The 15258-nt window shown below is 45.0% G+C and overlaps 1 protein-coding gene across 1 annotated transcript in view; it reads left to right on the top strand.

Annotated features, from left to right (window-relative positions):
* Positions 1-14924, top strand: part of LOC103373568 (mucin-19-like) — a 48068-nt gene extending 33144 nt beyond the window's left edge. The window contains exons 9-16 of the mRNA XM_008303474.1: positions 211-249; positions 1313-1320; positions 2840-2983; positions 3298-3420; positions 4679-6440; positions 6577-6931; positions 8373-9008; positions 10542-14924. Of these exons, the coding sequence (XP_008301696.1) occupies positions 211-249; positions 1313-1320; positions 2840-2983; positions 3298-3420; positions 4679-6440; positions 6577-6931; positions 8373-9008; positions 10542-12807 (5333 nt within the window). The 3' untranslated portion in view covers positions 12808-14924. The remainder of the gene's footprint in view (positions 1-210; positions 250-1312; positions 1321-2839; positions 2984-3297; positions 3421-4678; positions 6441-6576; positions 6932-8372; positions 9009-10541) is intronic.
* The last annotated feature ends 334 nt before the right edge of the window (positions 14925-15258 follow it).

Raw genomic sequence — 15258 nt, 5'->3', positions numbered from 1 at the left:
ATTATTTCACATTTTAATGTCATAACTTTTACTGTGTGTGTCCCAAAAGTTTTGTCATAATTTTAACTTGTTGAGGCAAAGGTTCGGTTTTTATCGGAACATTTGGACTTTTGTCATTATTTTAACTTCCCACGTCAAGAACTTTATTCATAATTTTCTTCACCGCAGCAGAACGACAGGATATTAAATTACGTCGTTTTTCTCTTCCAGCTCCGGCTAAAGACATCGAAGCAGCGTTTCATCCCAACGGTAAGAGTTCAGACTCACTCATCATCAGCTGGTTTCTCTAACAGCAGTTCCACATAATGCCCACCAGGTGGCGCCGTCGCTCCTCAAACTGATGCAACGTTCAACACAAACTCATGTTTCTTCTTCTAAAGAAGGAAATCTGTCAAAGTGACGCTCTGCTGGTTTTGCAGCGACGGTTTTATTATTTCAAACCTGTTTTTAGATCTATGAGTAAACTCAGGTTCTGGATTTAATGTTTCTGGCAGAACAAGGACTCATTTTAAACAGGAAGTGGAGTTTTTTTAGTCATACTGCTCAGATTTATCCCTTTTGGACAATATTTTAGAGCGATTTCTCCCCAATATTAACTGTATTTTAATGCAGTTTTCTTAATTTTAACAAAGTTTTGCATCATTTGGAAGAAAGACTTCATTTTAAACACATATTTGTCACTGCGGAGGAGTTTTTAAACCATTTTGGCGTAATTTTGAACAAATTTGTGATATTTTTATTTATACTAACGTGTCGTTCTGCTCAAATTTTTACCAAGATTTTGTCATTTTAGCAAAATTTGAGGCTTCTTGGACAGTTTTTGTTTAAGTTTGGTCGTATTTTTGTCGTTTTGCAAAAGTTTTCTGGATAATTTTGGACAAGTTTGAGTCATTTTTGTTGTTTTTTAAAATATATTTTTGAGAAATTTTGAACACATCTTGACTCATGTCTGAGACATTTGGAACAAGTTTGGAGTCTTTAAACTCAACTAGGAGCCTGCTGTCCACCATGACGCCTTTACTTCATAATTAAATGCGTAGAATTCCAGATAAAATGACGTTTGAATGGCAGGATGTGCAGACTTACAGCTCCACATAGTTTCTCAGGTTATTGCGTAACTCCTTGCAGACGTCTGGGCTTTCTGCTGCAGCAGGTTCCGGTTCTTGGCTCCTCGGCAGCTAAACACTGTCGACACAAATCTCTGAGGATTGTGTTGCTATGTGAAGCACTTAAGTGGCTTTCAAACATTCTGATAACTTCTCTTCTCTCTGCTCCCACCGACGCCGCCGTGACTCTCTGCTGGAACCAGCAGCTCTGAAGGTAAGAAGACGTTTCAGCAGCAGGTTCAGAGCCGATAACACGAAAGATTAACGTTAAAGCAACAGTTCAGCTGTTTTCAGGAGAATAAAGGACGATGTTGACATTAGTCTCCACCTCAGAAGATTTAAACCTCTTCTAGCCACAAATGTTAAAAACAAACTCGTGAAATGCAGTTTAATGGTGATTATCGTTAAAAACGTCATGTGAGAACTCTGTATTCTCGTCACAATAATAAGACAGCATGAGATGCATGTTAACTTATTAAAGGAAAACTCGTGGATGTCAAACATCAGGATCAGATCGTGTCATTTCAGATCAATTCAGTTTCTGTAGAATATTTTGGCTGAATTTTTAAGAATTATTTTTTTGTATTTTCCTGCCATAAGAACTTGGGAAGCCATTTAATGGTTCAACACCTCCAGAAATAAAACTCCCACAGCCATCAAATGGGGTGAAGACACAGACAGGATAGTTTCCATCAGATCAAGAAGGATTAAATGGATCCAGAAGATTTTTAATTTTTGGACCTTGAAAATGAAAAAAAAAAAGTACAAAATGTCCAATCCAGGCTGGTGTTTTGGCTCCAGAAAGTTCCTGTCAGTGTCTGTCTATGGATGGATCCATGGTTCTACTAGAACCCAGTCTCTGGTCACGTTTCACCAACTGTTGAGGCTCTAACATCATCAGAACCTGATGTGGTGAAGCTGGACCAGACAAGGTTCCAGGTTTTAGATGTTTTGTCTTAAAAAGTCTTCAAAATTAGTAAAAATTTGTCCCAAATTATTCAAAATTAGGCCTTAATGACTTAAAACCAGTACAAAATAAGTAAAGTCCAAATTGACTCAAAAATGGTTTTAAAAAAGACACGAAACTTGTCATAAATAACTGAATTGTTCATAAATTGATCTGTAGAAAGTTCCTGTCAGCGTCTATCTATGGATGGATCCATGTTTCACCAGCTGTTGAGGTTCTAACATCAGCAGAACCTGCTGTGGTGAAGCTGGGCCAGACCAGGTTCCGGTTTGTTTAGACTAAATGTTGATGTGGATCATCGGTAGGAACCAGAACCTGGAGTTCACAGGTTCTAGATGTTCTTCTCGTACTTCAGTCGTAGCAGCTGGACTTACTTGAGTTCCTTGAAGACGTTCCACCTTCATCCAGGAGGCTTCATCAGCTCTGACTGACTAGTTGGGAGTTCCAGACATCCTGATGGAGCCGTTAACACCTGAGTGAACTCAAGCAGGTCCAGTTGCTACGATTAATCTACGAGAATATCCATGAGCTGGATGACTGGGAATCTTCACAGACGTGTTCTAGATGTTGGCTGTCGGTGTGCAGAGTTACAAGCTGCTTCCATGTTTTCAAAAGTTTTCAGATTCAGCCAAAATATTTTACAGAAGCTAGTTTTGGGTCAAATCAGTGCCGTTGAGATGACCTGGACCGACCTGCACGAGGAGGAGATGCAGCTTCTCTGAGCTTCATGTCGTCATGTTGCTGAAGCGTTGCTGTTTTCTTGCAGCCGGCCGGCAGTGAAGGCGAGTTGTGTCACGCCGACAGCCTGGGCTCAGCCGGCAGCAGCAGCACTCTGGCTTCATCCGTCATCGAGGTGGAAACCGAACGGGACGAACCGACGCCACAACTCAGGACCAACCGAGAGGAAGAGGTGGGCTGATGTTCCAAGTGTCCAACGGTGTTAGCAGCACTGGACAACAAGCATGGCTCTACATAGTATAGATAGTTTACTGTTTATATGTTTGATTTCTTTATTTGTTCCCTCTACACTGTGTGTTTTTTCAAAACTACTCAAAAATGGTCCAAAATGACACAGTAACTGATATGAAATGACAAAAACGTGCCCCAGATGATCAGACATTTGTCTATCATTTCTCAAAAATTGTCCAAATTGACTCAAAGTTGGTCCAAACTGTACAGGAACCCTCAGTTGTATTTAAATCATCTCTTTTCTGTTTGAATTAGGAGGAGGAGGAGCTGACCCCCCTCAGCCCTCCTCCCACTCTGTCCATCACGGAGGAGATCCTGGAGTTCATCAACCAGAGCAGAGCCAGAGAAGGTCTCAGCGCCATCCACAGCGACACCTCGGTGAGAAAACGCTCACCTGACTCACCTGTCTGCTAAACTGGACTTTGTTTTAAAGTTTTAGTGGGTTTATGGAAATCTGGAGACTGATGGAACCATTTCTTCACCACTTTGATGTGTGTTCGGACTCATTGTCTTGTTGAATCACCCAACTGCGACCAAGATCAACCTCCTGCTGGTGGTTTGAGGTTTATTATTATCACATTATTACATTGACTTTGTGTAAAGGTCCAGGTCCACTGGCAGCAGAACAGAACCAGAGCATGATGCTGCCACCTCCATGCTTGATGGTAGGTTTGGTGTTCTTGGGGTTAAAGGCCTCACCTTCTCTGGTCCAAACATGTCTGGTTCTTGATCCTCTGTGGACCATGAATATCCACGGCACAAGTTGGAAAGCCTCATTTTACTGTGTTCTGTGTCTCCTTCTCTGGTTCTGAAGCAAAGTCACACTTTAGCTGACAAATTAAATCCACTTAATTATTTCTACCAGCTATTTCCATTCCCATGTGGGTCAATCTGGGTCATTTCAGATAGCGGTGCTGGCAAAAAGAAAAGCCTTATTTGTTGTAAAATTTTAATATTAAGACAACATGGAAGCAGCCTGCAACTTCACACATATAATAGCAACATATGGAGCCCTATGAACACCAGTTTTGTGCTCCTACGTATGAGTCCACGTCAACATTTAGTCTAAATACCTCAAAACCTTGTCTTGTCATATTTGCCACAAGTCAAATTCTACTGAAGAAGTTGGTGAAATGTTGACCAAAGACTGTGTTTTTAGTAGGAAACATGGATCCATCCATATATGTACACTTACAGGAACTTTCTAGGGGCCACAATCCCACCCTGGTATGAAGATTTAGCACATTTTTTTCCATTTTCAAGGACCAATAATTAGAAATGTGTCCTCTACTGGATCCATTCAACTATTACGATCTGCTGGCTGATCTGTGTCTTCACCAAATTTCGCGGCTGTGGGCGTTTTTTTTCTGGAGATACTGAACCTTTTAAATGGAAAGTGAGATGTTTTTTTAAGGTTGAAACAACAAAAATTCACACAAATTCTTAAAAATTAGTTTTGAGCACCAAATAATGAATTCTGTCTGAACTGACACAAACTGACCCTTGGATTGATGGATGTCCTCCAAAAGTTTAACCGACCACTATCAGAACTTTAATCTTTTAGTTTCCAGGTTCATGCAGGTGTTCATAGTCAAGCGAGCAGTTTCTAAACCCAGTTGTCGTAACTTTCTTCCAGGATCAGCCCAAAGAGAGTCTGTCTCCATCTACCCAGACCAACTTTACCTGCCCACTGCCCCCAGTTACCTGCCCCTCCAGCCCAGAACAAACTCCCACAATGCAACAGGAACAGGAACAAACAGAGGTGGAGGCTGACGTCACCCTCCATAGTCAGATCGGTGAAAATGAGGCAAATAACATCCAAGAAATTCCAGATGCAACAAGTCAAGTTAAAAAGGGAGCGGAGGTGACACAAGAAGAAGAAGAAGAAAAAGAAAAAGAAGTGGTGGAAGAAGATAAACAAGAGATGAAAGCAAGTGATGACGAAGACAAACCCCAAACATCTGATCTTCATCCATCCATCTCTGTAGAGGAGGAAACAGAGAACAGCACACCCAGGGAAGAGGCGAACACCGATTCCTCCCCAGATCATCTTCATCAACCCGTCCAGACCCGGCAGCCGCCCAAAAGAGGCTCTCACCTCACCAAGCGAGACAAGAAGATCATTGAGAAGATCCGGAGTTACTACGAGGCAGCAGCCGAGGCCGAAGAAGACGACGAGGCAGAGGAGGAAGACGAGCTGAGGGAAGGAGGGGTGTCCAGGAGAAGGAACAGCTTCTCTCAGATCCCCTCTGGTTGGGTGAAGGAGTCGGTGTCGCGCTTTGATGTGAGTGGACACCAGGGGGAGCCAGAGGTTGGAGGGTCCATATGTGAGGCGACTGAAGCATCAGATAGGGAGCCCAGTTCCTCCACCAGTCCCACCTCCCCCATGACTCCTATTTTAGCAGATCTAGAAAGTGATGAACTGGCTGATAAACCAGTAAGCGGCCTTGATTTTGATGCTGAAGGTCCAATCAAGTCGACTGTGACACAAGATGAGGAAACCAAACACCAAGAGGGTCCGGAACAGGAGTCAAACAAAGACAGGCCCGTCGGAGAAGAGATTCAGGATGGAAAAGCCTACAATGGGTCATCAGAGGAAGGACTCGAGGAAGGACCTGAGGGGACAACGAGTGTTTCTGGGGAGCAAAAGGGTCCATCTGTTACCAAACAGTGCAAAGATGAAGCAACCAAAACTGGTGCTGCAACCCAAGAACTCATGAATGGGCATGAACCAAACCAAGCAGAACCAAACAGAAGCCACAAAGAACCTGCCAAGCAATCTGCAGAACAGGGACAAAAACCTGACACCAAAACCACTTGGGCGAAAACGAAAAATCTGGCAAAGACCAGTGGGAACCTCGAGGGCCTTCCCAGTCAGATAAAAGTGGGCCGATGGTCCCGTCACTCCAGAATCGTCACCGCTAACCGGGCCCTGTTTGAGGGCATGGGGTCAGACGTAGCCGGTATCGGGTTGTTTGAGGCGAGCCCTGCAGTGGACCCTGTGCTGATTGAAAACTCAGAGCGCATTCTGAGCAAAGTCCAAACAATAGCTCGGATGTACAGTGCCAAAGCCAGCACCATGAAGGTCCCACTGCATCAGAAGCGGGCCAGTACCGTGTGGAACCAATCATGGGTCTCGACCAGACTGTCCGGACTCTCAGCTCAGAGCCAAACTAAGTACCAGCAGCAAACACAAATCACTCAGTCAGAGACCAAGAGTGGAACCCAAACTCACTCCGAGACCAAAGCTCAAAGCCAAACTGTAACGCAGCAATTGAAGATCCAAAACAAAACCCAGAACAAGACCAGAACTTACAGCCAAACTCAATCTGTAAGTTGGGAGGGCCAACGGATCCGTGAAGAGAAGACGATAAAGACAGCCGAGAGCCTGACACACGGTAGGTTGATCTTCTTTTGAGGTGCAATGACTTGGGGTTTCTTAGAGATAGGTCGAGCCTCAAGTCCAAAGTCTTTATCACCCTTAGAGTCCTACTGATGGTACAATATAAGGATTTTTTTGTTGTTCTCTTCTAGATTTTCAAGAGACGGTGATGGAGCCCTGCGAGCCTCTGCTGTTTGGTCACGTGGTTGTTAAAGAACAGCTGACGCCAACCTGTCAACAGCAGACCAATGGATTCACCCTCTCCAGACCCAGAGACTTCATCTCCGCCTTGACCAGAGACTCCATCGTGGAAGCCTCCCAGACTTCCACCTCACTCTTGGAAAGTCCATCCACTGAAACATCCTGGACATCTGCAGCATCCAAACATCCCCTCAGAGCAGAACCTGAAGATCAGAGCACCAGTTTGTGCTCGTCGACCAGCAGCAACCTCCTGACGTCAAATCAAAACGTTCATCTGGTTCCTGAAGTGACACCAACAACAGAGGGGTGAGTGGATCGGATTTACAGAAGTGGTTCAAGATGAGCTCAAAACAAAAGAGGTTAAAACTCCGGCAACACTTGTAGTGTACAGAGCAACTTTGCTGTTAAACCAACACGCTGCTGGTCATGTTCCTTAAAATGTCTTCAGAAACGTTTCAGTATTCTATTTATTATTCTGCCGACACTAAATCAAATCTTAACAATTCATCATTCTCTAAAAAGTCTAGTTCATGTAGCGCTTCGTGGGTGTTTATAGCAGCTACAAGGACTTGCAGGACTTTTCCCATTTGAAGTTCTGCCACACTTTGGAAGTCTCGGGTCTTTAAAAACTTCAACACCAAACCACCACTTTCTAAAACTGTAGCGCCGAGTGCAGCCCAACGGGTAGAAAAGCAGCGGACGTCCAGCCATGTGTGGTCGCACTCTGATCTGGAATATCGTTCCTCTGACGATGAATTAAAATGAGCAGGTGCAAGTAAAATATTCCAGATGGTTCCTGTAAATGTTCCTCATGGCTCCGGGCCAGAGCTATTCATGGTTTTAGCGTTTTTCTTCTTCTTTTTTTTTTTTTTACATCATGCTGTAACTTTTTATTTGCTCCTTAAAAAAAACAACAACACCAAAAATACACCCGGTTCTAATTTTTTATTTAAGTTTCCTGGTTGCTCTGAGTTTTGTTTTTGTTTTTGTTTTAATTATTTGAAAGCCACACAGTTTATTGACATACAGGCTCCACATGTGCACAGAAAAAAACGAGCAGATAAACACGGAAAAAGTAAGAAAAAGAAGATTTAGTCGCAAAAGCAAACAGCTATAGAAAGGACGATGTTGAGCAAAAACAGGATCTTTGTTTTTCCAGATGTCTTCTCCGGGAGTGTACCACATGAAAAAAAATGTTCCAAAAGGCTTTTCAGATTGGATTTAGATGCATTCACCTACAAAAGTCACCTCTAGTCACTGTAAAATGAATTATTATTTCCATTATTCAAGTGATGCACTAAAAAAAAAAAAAAAGCAGAAAAACTAAATTTCAGTGGCAGTTTTTTCCCACCACGGTGCAGCTTTATTCCACAGAGGGTGTTTTTAACCAAAGGAGCAAATAAACGTGAATAACTGTTGGTTGTAAGACGGGACTTTTCTGATAAAAAATGACCTGATAACGACGACGCAACTTCAATATCTGCGTGACTGATCATGGTGCAGCCCTGAAAAGATGAAAACTGAGCAAATGCACCAAACATACCTATTTGAAAATCCTCCTGATAGAACAAGCAGTGAACGTGGGATCAGGTTTCTGTGGGAAAATATAAACAAGGCGGCATTTGGCAGATTTCCTGAGTGTGTCTGAACATTTAGAGGAGCAGGATTCTGCTGTGCATCTATCATCACAGTAACGTATATAATGGTGTATATATAGTGTCAGTTTGATTCTGCTCTGTGTTTGCAGGTCGGAGCAGAGTCCTGTGTGTGTTGTTTACTCAGCCGGAGAAGATCCAACATCTGCGAGGGTCACTGAACAGCCAAACCTCTCAGCTCTTAATCCACAGCGGAAACGAGACGAGCAGGAACCAGCAGCTGCACAACATATACAAGAGCAGAAGCTTTCCAAAGACGTGAGAGTCTGTGCAGGAGAGACACGGATCCAGGCGGAGGACCGGACCTCCATGGCGCTTCACCCAGCGCCAGGCGGAGTGCAGCCCCAGAGGGAGGCACCACTCTGGGCAGATGGAGCCGCCGCTGCCCCCGAGAGGCCGCAGAGAGATGAGCCTCTGAGCGGCACGTTAAACCATTCCAGTGGTTCTCTGAGGTCCGTGCAGACAGAAGACCCTCCTGACTCCTCAGGAGAGCTGAACCAGCCCTCGTACAGGAGCTCCGAGGCCTCACTCGGGGCTTCAGAAACCCCCGAAGACCCCAAAACAAAAGAAGTTCAAAACCCAGAATCCCACCCCTTCCTGCCTCGCCCGCCATCGGTGCAGCCCGAAGATCTGCTCCCAACGTTCACCAGCCAGAGACCCGCTGACCTGCCGACGGCTCTGAGCAAACGGGCCTCGTGTGAATCCTGGAGAGTCGACTGTGAGCTCAGGTACATCTGCAAAGTCAACCAAATCTGAGAAAAATTTCTCCCAAACAGTCATAGAACATCTGGTTCTGATTCTACAGTAACTTTGTCTGCTGACCAGAGTTCTACCTTCAGAGTTCCAGGTCCTTGAAGTCCACAGAGGAGGGTCCAGATTGATCACTTTAATGGACTTTTTCCATCATTTCTGAGCCTCAGAACTTCATCAGTACAGCAGATAGACACATGACATTTAGGAGGAAGAACACATCTGGGTTCTGGTAGAACCTGACACCAGATCAGTTCTACATCCATCCAGGTGTCTCAGTCTGAACACTGGACCTGGTTTCTGTTAAGCACAATTTTTTTAAAAGTAACTTTGAGCATCAATATCACAAGAAATATCAGATTTAACAGCAGAACTGCAGCAGTTTGACGTTAATCTTTAAAAAGATTTATTTAAAAACTGTTTTTTATTAAACAGTAATGTTTCTAAACGGCTTGCTATTATTTTATGTAAGAAAATATTGTTAAAACAAGTTGTAATGAACACATTTTGAGTCATTTTAGAGAGTTAGACTCAGTTTGGTGTCATTTTAATCATTTTGAACACATTTCAAGACATTTTGAACAAACTTGGAGTCGTTTTTAGTTTCGAGTCATTTACACTGGTTATTAGTCCACTGAGCTGCAGGACTTTATGTTGCAGAAGAAACATGAGCACCCAGAAACAGCTCAGAGGTCAGAGGGTTAAGGATTTACCTCAGAGTTCTTCTGAACTGGTTAAATATCGTCCTGACTGGTCGGCTCATCATCAGCAAGGAATTAGCCTTCAGCAGCATCACTCGTCTGAGGTTTCTTTAAGTTTAGCCAAAGTAGAAAACTAAAGACAACATAAAAGCTGGGGCAGCGTTTAGATTGAAGTGTTTACTCCTTTACAGAATTTCTCCTTGGGGATCAGTAAAGTCTATAATAAAGCCCAGTTTGTCTGACAGCTGTTTTACTCCCAGCTCTCATAAAGGCTTCACAGCTGGTGTCGGGTTTTATTTCTGTTTGTCTCATCACACAACGCAAATTAAAGACATAACAGAGGCGTGAAGAAATAAACAGCTGCACTAATTTGGTGCAGAAATCCACAGCGCTTCATCTTTTTCCCTCCCGCTGGTAAATGATGCTCATAGAATAGAATAGAATAGAATAGAATAGAATAGAATAGAACATATCTTTATTGTAACTGTACATGTATTATGAAAGTATATCACACTGAGGAAACTCAAAACGTTTTTATGTAGGCATGAACTCATGAAACTGACTTGGTCAAACAAAGAATCCAGCTTCAGTTTGTGCTGATACCAAACAGTTAGAAATAGTTTAAACTTGTTAAGGTCTTTACCTGACGATGGGAAGTGCTATGAGATGACATATGTTGTGAACTGGTGCTACATGTATTAAACTGAACTGAATAAAAAAACACTTCAATCGGGACGTCCATCGTCTAAAGTTGAAATCATCATGAAATACGTTGTTGTAATGATGAAATATCTTTTCTGTCTTCACCAGGAAACCAAAAGATCCGATCCTGGTGGAGAGACCTACCCCGGCCACCGCTACTCCTGACAGGGACCTCACCGTCGCCCCCTCAGCCTTCAAGCCGAGTCTCCAACAACGCTCCCCTTCTCCTCTCAGAGCCACCTCCTCTCCTCATCCACCTTCCTCTTCTGTCCGAGCACCTCCCTGCTCCTCACCCTTCAGGGTTATCCCAGCGTCCTCTCCCACTCCTGTATCTCCCGGAGGCTCCACCTACTCCATGGCTCTGTCCTGTCTATCTCCGACTCCTCCTTCTTCTGGCAAGGTTTCCTCCACAAGAGCTCCACCTGCTTCATCTCCGACACCTTCCACAAGGTCATCAAGAACCGGAGCTCCATCCTCCCCAACACCATCCACCTCCCTCCGTTCTCCTCCATGCTCCTCCCCCGTTGCTTCTTCCTCTGCGTTTACCAGATCCTTAGCCGCCTCCTGCATCAGTCAGTCCATCAGTCAGAGCATGGCAAAGACCAACAGCACCACTCGCCAACAAGCCACACCCACAAATCCAAGTCATCTAAGACAGCGCTCCCCTTCTCCCCACCTTCCTCCCAGTCAACAAGGCTCCACCACACCAGCTTACGCCCAGTTAGGGTGCACGAAGGATGGGTACCAACATCCAAGGTGTCTTTCCCAACGCTCTCCTTCCCCTTCTATGGCTAATCACCAGCCACCCTACTCTCCCTCCTCCACACCCCGTCCATCATTCCTTCACTCCAAAACTGATCATAACACAAACAACAACAACAACGTAGCTGGTTCAAGCACAGTGATCAATGGTGCAGTCAGTAATGGCGGTTGGTCAACAAGTCCGCAGAAAGGACCGCAAACCCACGATGCTCTCTGGTTGGGATCCCACAACCGTGTAGCTCGGCCTTTTTCTGCATCCGAACCCAGTTCCAGAGTCCAGTCCCCGTCTCCATCCCCGACCCCGGCCTCGTTTACTCGCCTCTGCTCTCCACCCCCACAACATAATTACTCCTCCCCCATGGCAAACAAACCTCCCCACCCAAGGAGTACAAGAATAGGAAGCTCCCATAACCCACTCGGACTCACTTTAGAGCTACCCAGGCCCTCCTCATCGTGTCTGAGCCCTCGGATCCTCTCCCCACCACCTATTGGTGTGTCAGTGAATGTTTGGACCAATAACGTTGCTGCACCTCAGCCTAGAAATCCTCGATATGCTTCCTCCTCGTCCTCTCCTTCCTTTTCTTCCATGCTAGGCTCACCAACACTGGACACTGCCTCTTCTTCTTTTGTCCCTCGGAGTAGTTCCAGAGCTTCCTCCCCTTCTGGATCCTGTCCTCCTTCCTCCCAAAGCCTCCGGAGGTCCTTCTCCTCTGGATTGGCAGACAATCCTTCAAGCCCGGCCCAGGCCACTGGGAGTGGACTGCGCCGGTCTTGGGCAGAGGGCAGCCGAAGGACCTTTGGTTTTAGTGGCCGAAGTTCATTTGATCAGCAGGAGTCCTGTCCGATCAGTCCGAGGAGTGGGTGGTCCTCCTACAGCAGTTCACCGTCCTGCCTCAGCCCTCGAGCTGGGCTTCAATCCCCAATCTCGCCCAGCAGATTCACCCCGGGTAAAGGCAACCTTGGTGGGCAGCATTTCACCAGCGTGCCCTGGCCAGATGTACGTGAGCTTTCCAACAAATATAAAATAACTGATAGCCCTGATACAAGTGCTACTTCCACCATCGTTGCCTCTCCTCCTGCTCCGATCTCTCCCCTGTCCCACACCCCCCTGACCTCGCCTGGTCCATCAGAGTGGGGAGACCCAGAGCTGGAGCAGGGTCATTGTCGTAGTCAGCTGATCTGCGCCTACGTTGCTCGACCTTCTCGTGAACAAAACCTCCCATCCTCAGGAATTACTTCCCCTCCACCTGCCACCCACCACCACCAATCCCAAGTCAGACCACAGCCTCAGGTCCTTATTGCCACCACAACACCTCATGTATCCTCAGTCCCGCCCACATTTCCCTCAGCGCCATCCCCGCTACCCTTCTCCCATTCATCTCCTACCAAACAGGGGAACCAGAAGGCCAGTTACGCCACAACAGTGAACCTCCAGATTGCTGGAAGTGGTCGAATAACCTCCTTCAGCACCGCCCAAGTTAGCCTGACCCAAACCCTGCAGGGAGGAGCCGGAGCTGGAGGACCAGGACAGGGGCAGATGACGAGGAGAGTAAGCATCAACGGACTTTCACACCTTCCTCCTCCTCTTTCTCAGAACTGTAACAGGCTATGAAGGAAAAAGAGGAGTCCTTCATTAATGGCCTTACAGGACAAGAAGGGACAAAACGGATGGTGGGCACCTTAATAATGAGACACAAAGAGAAAAACAGAAGTGGGTCTTGGTCAGTGGTCAAGACCTTTTGGACGTATTCCCTCGCTGGATGAGACCCATAACCTTCTCCATGATGTTGAAAAACAAGTCTTAAGTGCTTCAGTAGAAGGCAGCTGGACTTGTTTTTTGGTTCTTAAAGATGTTTCCCCTTTTATTCAAAAGTTTCCTCCGTTCCAAGTGACCAGTTGGAAGTTCCACTAATGATCCTAAATTCCCAATGACTCGGGGCATGAAGACTCATTAGTCTGCCTGGGGAGGGATGACTCAAGGTGTGATTGGTGTTGAAACTCTACCACACAGTTTCACCACCATTTACTGCCTGATTCATGTGAATCTTGGGGTGCTGATGGGCCCAAATTTATGCAAGTCTTGGGTCATTGTCAAGCCTAGGTTTTTGTGAATCTTGAGTTATTAATAGGACTAGACTTACGTAAGTTTTGGGTTGTTGACAAGCCTGGATTCATGTGGGTTCCAAGTTGAGAGTTTTGATCCATTTCAGTATTGGGTCATTACTGAGCCATATTCATATGAGTCTTGGGTAGTTGGTAAGCCTTCATTTATGTGAATCTCAGGTTGTTACCCAGAATTGATTCACATGAGTATCGGGTTATTGAGAAGCCCTGATTTTTGTGAATTTTGGATTGTCAGTGAGTCTTGGTCCATGTGCGTCTTATTTTGTTGGCTAGCTTTGATCAATGTCAGTCTTGGATCATTAACAAACACTGAGTCTTATGAACATCGGGTTGTTCACCAGACTTTATTAATGCTATTCTTGGTTCTTTAATGAGCCTTGGATTTGAGAATAAACACCTGTAACTCCCCACCAGTCTGTTAGAACCGAAGAAGCCTCTTGGATGAAGCTGGAGCATCTTGAAGAACCATAAAAAGAAGCATGGCTGCCTTCTACTGACGCGTTTAGGGTTACCACGAGAATCTATATGGACATGTTGAGAAAAATGGAAAATCGTGGCCTTCTTTGATTTGGGAATAAGATCACATCTGAGGGATTCAAAGAGTTTCGTCAACCCAGTTTGATTTAAAGACAGTTGCTTCACCGTGATGGGCCTCTAGACAAGTCGACTCTGGAGGCCTTTTAAGAGTTCTACCTGCATGTGGGGTTATTTTTAAATGGATGTCAAACAGAAACGTGTAAATGAATCACTTAGCTGTGAGTTTGCTATTAGACACCTTAAACCCTGAAAGTCCACAGCTGGATGAATGAGTTGTGACAATCTAAAGGTTGGACTTTTCTCATTTAAGACATTTTTGGAAAGATTTTTGGCATTTACATCGCTGGAGTACATCCTAAACCTGCGACGTTGAAGGTCCAGCGTCCAACCGGTGCTGTTTGCAGTCACACTTACTTAATGTATTCTTACTGTTTCTCTATTGTTACTCCGCTGTGTGGCTGCTTGAGGCCAGTGTTTAACTGTGGTTATTAATAATCTATCTTTAACCATTTTTATTCTCCCTCTTATTTTATTGTTTATTTATGGAGTTAGTCTTTTTATCTTCGGCACTTAGTATCCTTAAAGTATGTCGGTGTTTTTGCACAGCGTCCTCAGCCCTCGCATTGAGTGTGTGTGAATGTGTGTGTTTGACATGACGTGTCTGCTAAGTTATTGTTTAACTTCAGGCCAAACCTTCATCTGTGTGTGTGTGTGTGTGTGTTTTATGCTGGTTTTGTTCCCATATTGACGCTGGTTTGTTGACTCAACACTCTCTGCTGGTGCTGGTGAGCTTCAGAAACCTCGTGCCTTCACTTCGTCACAAAGCCGGAACGTAAACAAGGGGGGAACGGAGCAGTTTGCACAAAGCTTGACCCAAATTTAGTTTCCTAGAGGTGTCGATTGGTGAAATCTAACAATGTGATGCTCTGCAGACGAGGCGAACGAGGCGTGAGGTTTCTGGAAACTGGGTTTTTTTTAAAAAAAGGGAAATATTAACGAAATTTTCATCCCCGAGAGTCAGTGAGATGTTTGGAAAATAAAAGTTTGTGGTGCAAAACCAGAACTGCTGCTTTGCGTCGACTGTGTTCTTGATGTTTGATGGCGTATCCTGATACATGTGACCGTCGTGGAAGCGTGTCCGTGAGGAATCTGATCTCTGATAGCAGCAGCTCACTTTCACTTTTGGTTTTAGCCTTTCAGCTCTGATATGCTGTGAATTGTCCTGGTTCACTGCAGTTTGGACCGAGCTTTTCTCCAGGTAAGAGCTGCACTCGCTGTGCTTCTTCGACTCGATGCTGATTTTTTAAGCTCTCGGCTGCTTCGCGCAGACTCTTAAACTTCACAGGTTTCCGATAAACGCACGACTTCTTTCCTTCGGAGAGTGAAATAGCTGCTTTCATCT

This window comes from Stegastes partitus, unplaced genomic scaffold (assembly GCF_000690725.1).
Source record: "Stegastes partitus isolate 25-593 unplaced genomic scaffold, Stegastes_partitus-1.0.2 Scaffold2013, whole genome shotgun sequence".
Classification (NCBI taxonomy): Eukaryota; Metazoa; Chordata; class Actinopteri; family Pomacentridae; genus Stegastes; species Stegastes partitus.
The sequence above is the reverse complement of the archived record's forward strand: the minus strand, read 5'-3'. Positions and strand labels throughout refer to the sequence as shown.